The sequence below is a fragment of the Vigna umbellata genome, chromosome 4 (assembly GCF_029865625.1).
Source record: "Vigna umbellata cultivar VRB3 chromosome 4, Vumbellata_1.0, whole genome shotgun sequence".
NCBI classification, from domain to species: domain Eukaryota; kingdom Viridiplantae; phylum Streptophyta; class Magnoliopsida; order Fabales; family Fabaceae; genus Vigna; species Vigna umbellata.
In genome coordinates this window covers 28296771-28313351 of record NC_142168.1, presented here as the reverse complement: position 1 = coordinate 28313351, position 16581 = coordinate 28296771, and the positions used below count along the sequence as shown (strand labels likewise).

Genomic DNA, 16581 nt, shown 5'->3' with positions numbered 1-16581 from the left:
AAAACACCCATAAACTGAATTGGTGTATGCTATACAACCTTTTAGGAGTAATGTACATGTTACAATATAAAAATATAATTTTACATTCATATTTTATACATGGCAAGTGACTGCAGAATTTGAACTCTGAAACATACTGTTGTTGGAGAACTGAGAAAGAACTCAGCAAAAACAATAGCCAGAGAAAACAATTACTGAAAATTAGTGAAGAACTAGGGTTGATTTTGAGGTGAACTTTGTGCATCTTTTAATCTGTCTCATCCTGTCTTCTTGTTAGACAGATTTCAAAACCATTCACCAAACGAGCAGAGGGAAAGAAGGACATCCTATCTTCCTTCATCTGTGTCCATCTGTTGATGAAAACATTCAATCAATCAGCTATGGTTAAGTTTGCTAATTTATGATTAAGCTAAAAATTATTATTATTATGAGCACTTAAATGTCTTTTAACGCATTCTGTATTATTATTCTACAAAGTTGATATAGTGGTTGAAAATAATAGATTCTGGTAGTTTGAAAGAGAAGAATTACCAAAAAACTGAGACATGTGTAGTAAGTAATACTTAACAAATAAATTACTAAACATGTTACTAGTATTTCTCCTTCACTCAAGAATGAAGATAGTATGAAAAAACTGTATTATTAACACTTTTCAAATGATTAGCAGCAGATTTGTAAATACAGATAGACCTTTTGGTACATTCTAATAGTAGTTAACAATATTTTTATTTTAACTATAAGTGAGAATCATTATCAGTAGTAAAAAGATGTGCTAGAAGGTATATTTTGATCTTCATTCTTAGACAAGAAGTGAAATTTGCGAACTTTTAGGCCACAAAGATATGTCTAGTGAGTGAAGGAGTATTAAGAAGTAAACTTTATATATAATTCAACCTATGAGATTTACAACCATCTATGTATTAGAAATTCATCTTATCTCGAATAACATCTCGAATAAGAAGGCACAATACCTGTATGTAGTAACAAAGTAATGAAGAAAAAGAGCAATTTGAAGGCGTGCCAGCTCTGCTCCTGGACAGAATCTGGCACCTCCACCAAATGGTGCATAGAATGAACTACTTCTCCAGTTTCTCTTTTCCTGCATTCAGACCATAAAAATTAAGAAAAAAATAAAATACAAAATAAAGAACTATAGAGTACTTAATTAAATCAAGAATGCATCAAAATGGTATGAGAAACTAACCTCATTTTCATGTTCCATCCATCTCCAAGGATTGAAGTCTAGAGCTCCACTGTATATTTTCTCATCTAAATGGACTGCTGAAAGAAATGGAACCACAAAGCACCCTTTGGGAATAATGAAATCTGCTCAAAACCAGAGAAGTTTGTGTTAGATAAATTGGCTGCAATAGTACTAGAGTGTATCAATGGTAAGTTATTAACCAATTATCAGCAAAGAAAGGTTAGAATCTAATTGGTCTGTTACTATCAATATAAAAGAGTTCTACTCTTGTATCAATGTTTTGACAGACTATTATTGATTGCTTTTGTTTTATCATTAAGATTGAATCATTGACATTGAGAGAATGAAATTTAACTGATGAATGATAAAGTGTGAATATGTATCAATGAATGTAAAATGTAACAGAAAAACTATTGTAAGACTATGCTTATCATATTTACACATACTAAAAATTTTGTACCTTGGTATTGAACATCTTCTTTTGCTTCTCTCATTAACCAAATTGCAATGCCCCCAAGTCTCAGTGTTTCATCAATGACCTGTTCGTGAAGACAAGAACAGGAAAACTTAAATAACCCACTATTTTCTACTATTGAATATACAAAAAAAAATTTAAATTTACTCTAAATAAGTAGAATTTAAATTTGTGAAACAGTAAAATGCTAATCACTTACGCATTGAGTGAATGACATTGCTTTGTAGTCCTGCCATGTGAGCAATTCATCTCCAGAATGACTCCTCAGTGAACCATGTTCATCCTGTTCAAGGAAAAATTTTGTAAGAATTATTGAACAAATTCTTCTTCAGTTTAAGTATAACTCAAGAAATCACCTAATGATAGTTTCATGTATCAAATAAACATGCAGGAAAAAATTTCAAGACTAGTTGTGCCATATATACCAGCAACTGCTTCATGGCTCTTGGACATTGAGTAAGGAAATAGACTGCAAAGAGCATTGTTTTGGTTGTTGTTTCATTTCCGGCAAAGAGAAGATTGATAATGAAGTCCGCAACAGCATCATCTGGCAAGCTTTCTTCCTCTAGCAATCTTCCAAGTACACCACTGCCTTCCATTGGAGCACCCTTTTGTCTGTGTTCCTCAATGATCTTGTTTATCTTGCTTATGATATTCTCCCTTGCCTGATATCCAAACAATGTAGATTTCAATACCATATGACTTGACAATCTCATCTAATCATATTAGTCTTAGAATTGTATTCTATAAATGCAATTTCATTACTAGACTAATGCCTAATAACAATCATAAAAGGAAAGAAGGGTGAGAAATGATAAATTTGAATACTAATGTTCTTGAGTTCACTCATTGAAGGAAGTGACAATGAGAATGATAATATTCCTCTTTAAGCCATAGTTCAAAAATCATATAACTCTGTATTTTCTGTCTGTCTGTCTGTATGTGTATGACTTTAGAAATTTAATTGTTGTACCTTCATAGCAGTGTGGTATGCATATCCAGGGATGTTGATTGGAATGGATAAACAACCATCAACAAAGTCAGAAAACAACTGAGCCATTTCATTGACTTGAGACTCACTTGAAACCCCCAATAGTTGATTAACCATTAAATGTATAGCCACCTGAAGTAAATCATGTAGATATGAATTGAAAATGAGCCACATGCAGTAAATACTATGGTAACCTGACATATAGAAATGCATTATCAGTTGAAATTACTTACTTTCCTACAAACATCTTGGAGAAGAATGACTTGGTTGTTGTTAAAATTGCCCAAAGTTTGGACCATGACCTTTTGGATATCATTCAAGAAGTGGAACTTAAGCTTCTCCAGACGCATCATATTGGAGGCAATTCCATGTAGCTTCCTTTGTTGCTCTCCTTGCACTGTGATCACACCATTTTTTCCGACCAAATCTCTGAAAGATTTTGGGTAGCTGGAAATGAATAATCTTCCTTCATTCTGCATTACAAAGCGGTTGAAGCTTGGATCTGCTGACACCACTGCCCATTTGCCAAATAGGCTGCATGAAAATATCTTACCATACCTGTGCCAAATGAAGGTTCCATCTGTCAGATTGGTTTCACAAATGGATTTTTAGCTTTTTGCAAAGTATTCCCTTAAGAACAACTTAGTTTTCAAACTAAGTGAATTCTAAAGAATGACCCTCTTCAGAGCATTTTTCATACAGAAATAAGCTTGCATAACAGGAATTTTTCGTATTGTTTTCCTATCAGAGTTTTATATCAGTAACCTGTGGTAACATTTAATGTAGGTCTTCATTAGAAAATAATAATACTAAAAGTACCAAAAGAGTTGCTTCTAAACTTATCCTTTCGTAGGGTCTGTGATTGGATTAATCACCTCTTACAAATTGAGAAATTAGCCTGTTAAAATTCTTATCTAACTAGCAACTTAAATTCCAAATCAACCAAACTCAACTATTTCAAAAGCTAGAATATGTAGCACTTTTTGTTGAGGTGGCAAATTGGCAGTAAATACCTCTTCACCATTTCTTCAACAAACTGAGGAGGATGAGAACTTGCAACAGCATTGTACCAATTGATGCTGTCTCCAATCAAAGGCCACCCTCTCCTTCCTGGTGGTAATCTGCATTTTCTTTTATCTTCCTTCCCTAACTTGAATAGAATTATTTTTGCAAATATGGCCGTGACCAATATCACTGAGATCAAAACTAGCCAAGTTTCTGAAATATTCTCTCTCATTTTCTCCATGAAATAAGATGCAGAGAAAAAGAAATCACACCTCAACCTGGCAGAGAAAACTGCATATTCATAGTGAGCCAAACATGGTAATCATTTGTCAATGCAAATCTGAACTATTTATAGAGAAAAGGAAGAATTTATGAGGGCGAAACACGCATAGTTGACCAAACTTAAGAAGATCTGGTAGGGCCATGTTAACATAGTATTTTACATCAATAAATCATTCCCAGAATCTATTTTATTAAGACAAGTTTGAACATGTACCGATACAACGAAAACTAAATAAAAAAAGTTGTGTTGGAGAACTATAAAATTCCACATTTAACAAAGGAAAAGTGTACATAAACATAAAAGGGTTGAGTTCAATTGATTTTAAACTTTTTGGACAATACATCTCCCTTACTTGATATAAATCCAATCAAGTGCAGACTCCTATTTGGCCCATACAATTTCTTCATGTTAACTTAGTATTTTACATGAACAAATCATTCCCAGAATCTATTTTATTAAAGCAAGTTTTAACGCGTAAACATTCAAACAAAATTAAATAAAAAAAAGTGGACACAAAGATCACAATCTGGCTGCATTATTTGGAGAATATGAATCCAATTTTTTGTCTCGATATGCAATCTAAAGGATAATCATACGTCTACTACGCGGCTACCCCATAAGACTAAAAACTTTTACTATATATAATATTTGCTGACTTTTCACAATCTTACATCCTAACAACCAAATGATAGATACTATGAATCTTTCTGGTATGAGAACCACACAAAATTGATGATTAAAATTTGAGAAAAAGATGAGACAGTAATTTTAATACCAAGTGGTAACAAAACATTAACATACCCTACCAGAAAGAACAGTCACCTTATAACTCTGCTGATGAAGTAATATGTAGCATTCAAGAACTTGCTGTGTGTTCCTTAGAGCATAGAAACATTGAGGAAAGGGAAGAAGGTGTGTCTTGTGATGCTTTCAAATTAGAATATATATATATATATATATATATATATATATATATATATATATATATATATATATATAAGGAAAAGGGTCACTTAACTGGTCCAAAAGAGAGCTTTTGGTGTGCATTTAATAGTGTCATGAACTCATGTTCAAATTGATGAGCACAAAATAAGGAGCATAATGATCAACTAGTAGAGGTTGTCATCAAGAAAAGTTAGCTAGAGTTTGACTTGCCCTTCTTACGCTATGCAGTTATGTAGCAATGCATTAATCAATTTGCCACATTCCAGTGACGCAACACTCACCTTTTGTGAAAGAAAGAAAGAAAGAAAAGAAATCATCTGATAAAATATTCTAATCAGAGTATCATATTACTTGCTGCTATAAATACTATGACAGACATTGAATAGGTGTGTTCCCTGTCATATAGAATAGACATAATTTACAACCATCAATTAGTGTAGGTAACTATAAGTAGGAGCCACAACTCTCATATCTATCAAATTTAAAACTAATAAGAGAAAAACAGTTTCTTTTTCTTTTCTGGCTTTTATAGGGTGCTTGGATGAGAATACATGTTCCAACTATACTGTCAGTGAATGTATACTTACAAGAATCTGACAACATTTTGACCTGTCTGTTCAAGAAAGAAGAACATTATTCTTAAGAAGTGTTTGTCAGATTCTTGTAAGTACACCATGTTAGCATTGTTGTTAGCAGAAGTTTACTGAGAAATTACTTCAAATGTTCAAACCACAAGCAAAACAACAAATGGTTTTCAACTACACTATGATGCTATGTAATTTTTTTTAAAATAAGTCAATTTTATAATGAAAAATAATTGCTTTAGACGACAACAATAACAAGAGTTATTTTTTAATTAAGTACATTGACTGCATGAACCAAAGAACATCATATATTATTTGTTGTAAAATATGACAACAGAAAACATTCACTTATAAATCTTTAATGATATATACTAAAGGAAATAATGTGGAAGCTAGTAGAATTACTATTACATTATCTAAATTGGAGATAAATTCTTTCTTGTTTAATTTTCATGACTTTGTCATATGAAAAATTTGTTTCTATTTCTATCTTGATATACATCAAATAGGTGAGGGCGTAATTAATGTTTGAGTGTTTAAAAAAAACATAAATACATACTTTGTGTATGATAACGTGCAAAAGTTTAACATGAAATAAATATTTTTAATTAAGTGGTAAACTTTATAATATTAATTTTTTTATAAACGACAATAAAAATCGAATTTATGTTTTCATACTGTTCAAAACTTTTACTTTTGAGACCTTGATGAATTTTATAATATAAATACAAGTATAATAGGACATAAGAAAACAATATTCTAATTTACAAAGTTTTTTCACTCGTTACAAGTCCATTAATTTATTTGAATTTAACCAATTCCAAAATAATTACAAACTACATTTTTTATGACCTTTAGTACTGTAGGTTAATTTATTGATTTATATTTAACTAACTTTGCCACGTTTTAAACTTATCTAGTGAAAATATTAGAATGTGATTTTTGTATGTCTAGCAATTATTGCCTCATTATTATTTAATGGATTTAATTAATATGCAATTTTCTACATAACTAAATGCAATAAATATGTAAGCAGCAAAACATATAATAAAAAAAAATACTTACATTTCAAATACATACATTATAACTAAACATATGGAAATATGAAAACCAGAAACCTAACCTCCTTTCATAGTTAAACAAGGAGTTTAATTTTAAGATTATATGAAAAAATTTAATTAAATTACATATGGTATATACATGGTATTTGTAATTTTTTTATATGTTTTCACTTTACATTGTGATTTATAGAAATAGCTAATCCTTTAATAGGAGGAAAGATTGGGTTTCTTAGCTGACAATTATGGGTGTAATGGAAATGGATGGGTTATTATGGAGCCACTAAATGGACCAGTCAAAGTGGTAAAGACTTTGAATCCTAATTTTAAGGCCTTTTTCCAGGAATGAGCACCCTAAAGCTATGCAGTAAATTATTTAAGCATTATAAATGTTTAATGCTTATTGGGTGATTGATGTGAACTCAATTATAATAAATAAATGCCAGCAACAGCCAGCCATGTAATGCAACACAATGCCAGTTATGTCAGCAAACTAGGGTAGCTTGCTTCAACACAACACAAAATAAACCAAAGGCTAATCACATATAAACTTTATACCTTGATTATCAGTCATTCAAATAATTGCTTCAATAAAGTAAAAAAAAATAGTATTTCCAATCCGTGTAAATAATATTATGATGATTGATTATTATATTTGAAGTACTTTTGTTTTGAAATATGAAATTTGAAGTTTTTGTCACAATTTTATTTTTTTAAAAAATGTTTTTTATTATTGAAAAAAATATATATTTAAATGACTCTCTTACTTTCACATTCCTTTTTAGTTTATTAGTATGTAAAAGTAGTTTTGTCCACTGTAATCTATAATTGTCCTCCTAACACACTTTTAATTTTAATTACAATTTACTGAGAACTATAAAATTACAAGTGAAATTTATTAACCCACCAAATCAAATAGCAATGTCTTCATGTTGATTCGGTTCATTTTTAAAAGTGATTTCTATTTGATTGTCTTCATTTATGCTTATCTACAACTCGATTAAATTACTCCTATACTTTAAGAAATGGACGATATTATAATCAGTGTAGTTACCAACAGCCACAAGTCACATTACTATCATCATTAAGAGCATTCCAATGTTTTTGGGGGAGATAATATGAAATGTTGGTTAATGAACTCAAGTGAGATGCTAGAATCAGATATTAAATTAACGATGCTTTTATTTAAAGCAGTTGAGAATTGGCGTTTCTTGTTTGCAGAAGCCACCCCATTAATTTTATCACACAAGCATCTTGTAGGGTTAGAATATACAAATAAATTACTTGAGTTATAGTTATCTTGCAATACCAGCCAAGAGCTGTCATTCTTAAATTTTATATTACAATGTTCTGCTGCATGATGAAATCAGTGACGCAGCAGTTTTGTTTGCCACAAAACATCTTACATGATCTGAACATACAATATTCAGTTCAAGCAGGGCATAACACCAGAAACATTAGCCTCTCATGTCCAGGCAATTTATAATTGCACACCTTTGTTGCAACATGGATATTTCTAATGAATTTCTACTAGTTGATAAGATTTTAAAAGAGTTAATAATCATAACAGCTTATGATGAAACAAACACATTGTTTCTTACTACCAAATATTTTGTTGCTAGACTAAATGACATTTTTTTACATAAAGAATTCTCCTTAAAACTAAGCCTGAGTTGTTTTTTTTATTTTCTGTTGTGTATATAAGCTCCCACCATCTCCTATGCTGTTTTACCTTTTTAACCTTGCAGATGTTCATCCAATTTGGGATAAAATCTCTTTTCTTTTTCATCTGTGTTTCTGCATCTGATTATTATGGCTGTTCAGAAAAAAGCCACACTAACAAAGTGGTGTCTAAAATGATAAAGGAGAAATATATCAGTTCCTAAATATAACTTATTTCATATTTTACAATGCTTTAAAAGAAATTGATCGCAGATACATATTTAAATACTAACTTTAGAAACAAAATACAATACAACTTGCATTGCAGGCCTTCATTGTGACATCATGATCTACCACCATATGGGAGCCCTGCAACTTGCAAGCCGTCATTGTGACACCAAGATAAGCCATATGAAACCTTTTTCACCCACTACCCTAAATTGTCTCCATTACAATTATTTATTTAATTTAAATTGGGTACCTGTGAGTGCATTAGATGTATCCATGCAGCAACAATCTCTTTCTAACATATACCTGACCTCGAAATATCACATTATCCTTGCTCAAATCGCAAAGGTATTATTGCATAGAAAAATAGCATTTGCATAAAAAAATATATCCATTGCCATTAATGAATATAACACAGTTGCAGAACTAATTTCTATTGAACTGTCACTTCGTTTCATTTGTGTCTATGGATGGCAAAGAGCCAATCAAACAATACCCAGTTTTACATGTAACCCGAATTGTTGTGCTCTACCCAGATAGCATGGAAAAAATTATATTATATTGCATTGTATTAAATCATATCATCTATTAAAAAACGCATAGCTTTACATGTCATTTATAACCTGAAAAGTCTTTCTGTCAGATACCAAGGAAAATACATATTATAAAAGGAAACAAAAAGTTGCCATATGGTAGACGGTCCTAACATAAATGTTGGACATTACATTCGAATCTGATGCAAATCACATGGACAAAGATGGAATATAAAGGATAAGACTAGCTTCTGATTTAACTCTAAGTTACCGTAGTTTCAATTTCTAATCACAGCAATTGGTGCTCATGCTTTGCAAGATTGGAGAACATAAACATATTTTGGATTGAGGGTAATCAGTAGTATACTTAATGATGGAAATCAAAACAAAATTTCAAAAACCCTTATACTTCAATTTTGGAGTCTTGTGCCTGGAGGGGGAGGGGAGGGATGCGGTCCTTGAAAACCACTTGGTTATTCTTCTAATGCTATCCAAAATACAAAAGCCTCATCATCATAAACTGACCTTGGCTTTCTTTCATCCTTCTATTCTGCTCCTCAAAATTCATATATGAAAACATAATTTGAGTAGGGGAGAAATTTGAAAAATCGAGCATTTCCTTTGAGACTCATTTACAGTGGAAAGCTAATTACCTAGACTGGGAACTATAGTATTGATCCCCTCCCGCCCAAAATGGGGGCCAAGGGAGCAGAGGAGCTAGAAACTCATGTGCAAATATCTTACAAATAAGTCGAGCAGGCAGCTTTATCATAGCTGAACTCAGCTTCAAAACCTCTGGAAATGTCTAAGGATAGCAAAAAAGGAGAATAGAATTTGCAGGTACATAAAAAGAGTTAGGAATCCCATGAATCCTATGCATACCGTCTAAGATGCACAGTAAGATTGAGATCCTTACAACTTGCACCATACACTTTCATCAAGCTTCACAATTTTTTCCAGATATTTAAGATGCCATTAGCAAATGACTTGACATTTCCCCACAAAGTTGATTTTTCTGAATAGACTGCAACATTTTTATCCTTGGTATTAGGGATGTCCCTGGATATTTGCGAGAAGGAAAGCAACTTTAATATCACACACAAATTTGCGTCAAACAAAATACACATGAAAATTGAAAAAATAGATAATATAAGGAAACACATAGAAAAGGCAGGAAATTTTGCACAAGACAGATATGTTCTATGCACATGCACAATCCATGAATGCCTATTTCAGGAAGAATAGACATAAGTTCCAAAACTCAGAAAACAACATAATCTATTTATGAACAACGAAGATGTACCCAAACCTGGTCCCAATACTTCAACTTATATGTGTGCATAATTTTAATCTACCTCAGATGTATTTTGCACATAGAAGTGACTTGTTTTTCCTTAGTAAATTTCATTTATTAGATTTTATGACTTCTATTTCATTAACATAAAATGATGCTCTCATGTAAACTTCGTTGCACCATTTCACTTTAGACTTTAATCAAGACTAGGAGATGTTATTCTCTGAATATTCTCCTGGGTATATAATAGGATGATGTGGGTTTCAGATTGTGTATTAGCTTATTGTACATGAATAACATTAATTTTGAAAATGTCTACAAGCCTGTTCTTTTGTGCTTCTCTACATCACTGTTTAAACTAATATTTAATTTCAAATTTCTTCATCAATGTTTTCTGCATGAACACTAAGGAGTGTCCATGGAATATTAACCGGTAGACTACGTCTATCCTCACCTTACTAAATTAGGTACCATTCCAATGTTATTCACTAGTTAACTAGTGCTGGTATTATTCAAGTGGTAATGCAAATTATAATAACATTATATTAGTTATATATCTATAAAGATATGAAAAACTCACATTTTGTACTCATCCAACTCAGAAGACTTTTGAGGTTGCTCTATTTCAAGCTTTGAACCATCGACAGCCTCTTTGTCTTTTGTCTCATACCCTGCTTTCTCAAATGCTGAATGGTTTTCCATATCAACAAACTTAGAATCGTGGTTCTTACCTTTGCTGCAACTGCTTACAGATTTTTCAATAAAAGGAGCAGAAAATTGGTCTATTTCTTCTTTTAGAGGGTGCCTTTCTGGGGTAACAGAATCAGAAGAACTAGATAAATCTTCACTACACTTCACATCATTTGGCACCTGGAGACTTGAATGGGGAAGCTCTCTAGACAGGTCTTCCAAATCAAGTTGCTCCCTTCTCTCGCAATCTGCTTTCTTAATGCACTTTTCATCCAATTTTTTATGATTTTCTACATGAACAAAGTCATATTTGTGGCCCCGAGCTCTACCGTAACCAGTACCATCATTTTGACTAGACAAAGGAGAAAAATGATGGCTTTCCTCTAGTAGCAGCTGACTTTCAGGTGCAAAAGAATCAGAACAACTAGAGACAGCTTCCTCTGTCTTGATATCATTTGGCATATGGAGACTTGATGGGTAAGGCTCCTTAGAACACATTTTCACAAGATTACTTTCAGGTGCAATGCAATGATTATTCTGTCATAAAAAAGAAGGAAAAGTATGAGTAGTGCGAGAAAACTGCTTATTTTCTGTACATAATAAAAGCATATTCAATCGATGTTATTAAAAATAAAATTAACAAAAGTGAAGATTTAAGGAGCCAGATCAAAAAGGTGAAACTACTGACTACCCTGATGAAAAAGAATGAGATGCAATTTGAAATGTTTTGCACAATTTATAAGCACAATACATATTTTGTTGTCAGGTAAATGATGAAGGTTATGCAGTATGGCAGTGGCATTAAATCTAAAGCTTTCAAAATTTGTGGCCAGTTTAGTAAGGGATTAGAAATAAGAGTGAAAATGTATTCATAATTTTACTACCATGATGGATCCATGAATTTGTCACCCCCTATGTTTTTCACTACACCAAACTGACCAACTTTATTTTAAATTTGGTTTTAAACCTTAATTCTACGCCCTAGTCAGGCTAAAATGCCCCAGGCAAGCCAAAGATGCCCTTGGTGTGGCTAAGAAAACTTTGTCAAACTAACAACACTCCAATTAAGGTTGAGCCGTGGACTGAGGTCAAGCCTACAATACCTCAGTTGAAGCTGAGTAGATAAGGATTGAGCCACCGATGCCCCAGTTGTGGCTGAGTAGACACCATTGAGCCAATAAAACCCCATCTGAGGTCAACCCAACAATGCCATGGCCAAGCCCAATTGTGGCCAAGCAGATTACTCCCCATGCAAGGACAAGGCGACAACACCCAAGTCAATGCTGAAACGACAATGCCTCGACCAAGTCTGTATCAATGACATCAAAGTCGAGGTCTAGCCAGCAATGCCCCAATCAAGGTTGAGTAGACTTTAATCAAGGCCAAGTCAATGACTCCCTAGTCAAGACTGAGCACTGACTCTGTGGCCAAGGCTAATCAAAAGATTTCTCAACCAAATGATGCTTTAGGATGAACAGTCTAAGATTTATTAAAACCAAAACAAATATCTAATCCATATCCAATTAATTGGATTGATTTTAAAATCCAAAATTTGGAGTTGGACATGAAACTACGGGTACCAAAGCAATCCATTTATCTATCATCCATCCTGTCCATCCACATGTAAATACATCCAATCTATCCATTGCAAAAGTATGAAACTGTTGATAAAATCAAATTCGTCCATTTAATTTTATGGATAATTAATTATTCATCCTTATTTCTAAAAATCAAATGGATCCTTCTATCAACACTTATCAGATGAATTATCCAACCAATTTTTTCATAATTAAGTATTTCATGAGCTTACCTTTTTAAAAAAATTTCAAAATATTTTTAAAATTTGTTTACGAAATTATTTTTTAAACTTAAAAAAAAATATTAGCCTTTCATGTGATGGATATCCATTCATGAAAACATTGTTAATCGATGGATTGAATTGGAATTTTATTGAAACGGAGTTGAAGTGATTTGGTTTGGTTTGATTTGGTTATGGATTTGATAATTTGGATATTTTGCACACCCTTAACAAAATTCATAACCTAATGAAGTAAACCTACTATATATAATATATTCATAACAACTAAAAATCGCTGTTAATGCAATGCTTACTGATGTAGACATGATTTCTACTTCTTCAAACAATCTCCTCTCCCCACAGGAAGTACGTGTCTCTCTCTTTCCTTCATGATGCTCATATCCAGCGTTCACAGTCTTCTTGTAATTCAAATCTACAGATTGAGAACCATATTGGATAGCATTGTATTTTGCAATCTCAATATTACCAGATGAAACACTCGCAGACTTGGTGGCGGGGTGTTTACTGTCATCAAATTGTTTTTCCACCAAAATCTCATCCACACTATTTGAAGAATTTGTTCTAGACTTGTATTCTAATTCCTGAATGATAGCCCGGACAACATAAAAATTGCCACCAACTTGTTTCTGGGCATCTGATATTGTAGGGAATTTCCCAGCATTCTCTGCTCTATACCTACATGTGAAAATAGTCAGAAAAAGTCAGGTATCTGTGATGTGAGCATCCCTGAATAGTTGAAACACCGACATGCCAGCATGAAACATAGTGCAGGAAAGCTCATAAAAGAAACCAAAGCTTCAACTACAAAAGAAATCAAGAAATACTTGTTCACAAAAGACTCCACCATAGCTCTTCTTTCATGTCTTGGAACCCTTTTTGGGCCTTTCTGGGCATCCGATGCCTCAGAAGGGACAGTAGCAGCATGTGACCACCCATGCCTGTGGACTTTAATTGGATCGACAGAATAGCATACTTCAAAGGGTACTGCTGTCAAACATCACAGTAGATATATAATCAAGTTATTCAACAACAGAATCAGTATCACAGTAACTGGTAATGCATTACAACCACAGTTCCAAAGAAAGGCATTGGAAAACAATAATCAACACTGACAACTAGAAACTACAAAAAGTCAAAAACCAGTCACATTGATATGCGTCAATTAACACCAAAGAATTGAAAAAAAAAGTAAGTAAAATTACAGTAAGCATCAAGAAAAGTGCTCCCACTTCTCCAAAAGTAACAATCAAGAGTTATACAATGGCAGTAACGAGATTTCAACCTACAACCTCGTGCAAACTTCCCAGACCTCTAAGAACCAAGACATACTCAATATCACACATACAACAATAGTGTCGTATTCTCTATCCGAGGTCTGCAACATGGATCATACATGCAATTTGGCAAGATAAAGCTCCAAGGATTATTATTTACCGTGAGATCTCCTTTGAAAACTTTCACCAAGTATTTTTTATTCTACCCCTTCTCTCATGACAACTTCGCGGAACTAAAAGTCATAAAACAACCTTCTTTGTAAAAACTATAGGGTTAAATATGTTTTTAGTCCCTAAACTATTGGTCGTTTCTGGTTTTCGTCTCTCTTTCAAAGTAAGGTACAATTTGGTCCTCATTCTTTTCGAAACGTTCCTTAGTCCTCGGAATTTTGGTTTTAGTCCTCATTTGTTGTTAGATGAGGACCAAATTTTTAAACCGTGTTTAGTTTTCGAGGACTAAAACGAACGTTTCGAAAAGAATGAGGACCAAATTGTACCTTACTTTGAAAGAGGGACGAAAACCAGATACGGCCAATAGTTTAGGGACTAAAAACATATTTAACCCAAAACTATACAAAATCACAAGCTGTTCCCTTTTCCTTAAAACACTCTAGAGACCATTCCTCTTTTAAGATCATTATCATTTAATCTCCCAGCTTCTTTTTTCAAAGAAGATAAACGCCAAAAAAGAGAAAAAAAACAGAAACCTTAACAGACATGAGAAAAACACGACAATGTCATAATGCCATTGACCCCAATCCCGCATTCTAATTCAGTTTCTAGCCAGATTAAACTTAACAAGGCACCAAGCCTAAACTCATTAAACAGTACCTAAAATATTACTGCTATTGATTAGTGAACTCAGCTTCATTTCTGTAAGACCGTAAAAAATCTTACTTCTAAAAAACAGCAAAAAAGAGCATAATACTTGCTATTTGACAAAAACAACAGAAGAATGTTACTAGAACATAGATAGAGACGAAACATGAGAAGAAGATGAGAGGGGAGATAGTTACAGTGGTTGGGTTTGGGAATAATGTTGCGATTGGCGCGTAAGGAGAGGCCTTTTGTAGTTGCGATCAGAAGCTTCTTCCTCATCTCATCTGTGTGCTCAAAGAGAAAGAGAATGAGGGTTTAGGGTTTTGCAGGTTGCTTCATGCAAAATCCAACGGCGCAGAAGTTTCGCTGTCCCAGAATTCAATTAGCGTTTTGTACAGGTGAGCCCAATGCAAAATTAATTACACTCAATTAATTATGTTAAATTTCTTTAGTCTAATGTTATTTAAAAATAATGTTTCACGTTATAGTTATCATTAGTTATAAAACATTGTCATCTTTTTTTCTTAAATAAGAAATAAATATACTTTTAATCATAAATTTTGGATATAAAATTAAAATTTATCATTCTCCCAAATTTCAATATATTTTATTTCTCAAATATTAAAAATAAACTAATATAATTTTTTAAACTTAATTGCATTAACTTTTTTAGGTTTGTTAAACTATATTCCATACTAACATTTGAGTAGGACTTTTCAAAGAAAACAGATAACTCAAATGAAATGTTAATTTGAAATGCATTTGACATATAAAAAAATCAAAAAATCAAAGTAGTTGGATTAGAATAACTATATATATATATATATATATATATATATATATATATATATATATATATATATATATATTCATTTATAAAGTTTTAGAATAAATTTGAAAATAGACGATTTTCAATTTAATGACTATATTTAATCCATAAAATAATTACTATAATAGAGATACTATTGATAAGTGGACTTTTTTTAAGTTGGTCTAACCCACAAGATTTGAATCTAACCTATATGAGTCTCGTGGCCTAAGTCAGTTTGTATGAGTCAGTCTCAAGTCAAGACAGACAATGTTGGATCACGCATCGGATGACTCGGCTCTACCCTTCAATCTAAGAACACTTAGGTTGACTCTTATGTCCGAACCGTTTGGTTAAACCTTCGATTTAGGTTGATTAGTCTTAACCCTCTAGTCTAATCCAACTTTCTACCACTCTCTAGCCCAGGTCAACTCATCTCGACCTTTGACTGAGCCAGCTCATCTTAACCTTAAACCTGGACCAACTCAGCTTGACTTTTAGTTCAAATCAACTTGACTCGACATTGAGCATAGATCGGCTCAACTCAACCTTCAACTTAAGCGAACTTAACTAAATCTTTGGCCTAAGACGATTCAACTCAACCTTTTGCATGGGCTAGCTCGACTTGACCTTTGACTCATAATAACTCATCTTAACCTTCTGTTCGAGTTGAAGGTATTGTATTTAAGAGTTAATTAAAGTATTTTAATAGGAAGAACCCATTTTTATCTTAACTTTAATCGACTTTAAGAAAAGGGCTTTGAGGTAGGAACTTTTTTAGGCCCCATGTTTAGTGGGCAATAAAATGAAGGCTTGTTAAGGTGGGTTGGACTGGTCCATGGGTCATGAGTCAAATTGACACTCCTACTAATAAGGGAAATGTTAAGTTATTAGTAACAATGTTACATA

At 32.7% G+C, this 16581-nt stretch overlaps 2 protein-coding genes across 3 annotated transcripts; both read right to left on the bottom strand.

Moving 5' to 3' along the window:
* Positions 1-10: 10 nt before the first annotated feature.
* Positions 11-4870, bottom strand: LOC124821611 (Cytochrome P450 superfamily protein). The gene is made up of 10 exons (XM_047293525.2): positions 4781-4870; positions 3684-3966; positions 2904-3228; positions 2653-2802; positions 2105-2344; positions 1879-1962; positions 1665-1743; positions 1205-1326; positions 972-1099; positions 11-350 (listed from the first exon to the last, which is right to left on the bottom strand). Exons 2-10 carry the CDS (start codon positions 3914-3916, stop codon positions 248-250), a joined length of 1464 nt encoding a protein of 487 aa, XP_047149481.1. The 5' UTR covers positions 3917-3966; positions 4781-4870; the 3' UTR covers positions 11-247.
* A 4109-nt stretch (positions 4871-8979) lies between these two features.
* Positions 8980-15247, bottom strand: LOC124821618 (hydroxyproline-rich glycoprotein family protein). Of its 2 annotated transcripts, none has more exons than XM_047293531.2 (5): positions 15062-15247; positions 13596-13758; positions 13065-13446; positions 10843-11489; positions 8980-10027 (listed from the first exon to the last, which is right to left on the bottom strand). In XM_047293531.2, exons 1-5 carry the CDS (start codon positions 15141-15143, stop codon positions 9913-9915), a joined length of 1389 nt encoding a protein of 462 aa, XP_047149487.1. In that variant the 5' UTR covers positions 15144-15247; the 3' UTR covers positions 8980-9912. The 2 variants fall into 2 exon arrangements, with proteins under 2 accessions (XP_047149487.1, XP_047149488.1); XM_047293532.2 differs by having other exon boundaries at positions 13596-13755.
* Positions 15248-16581: the final 1334 nt, after the last annotated feature.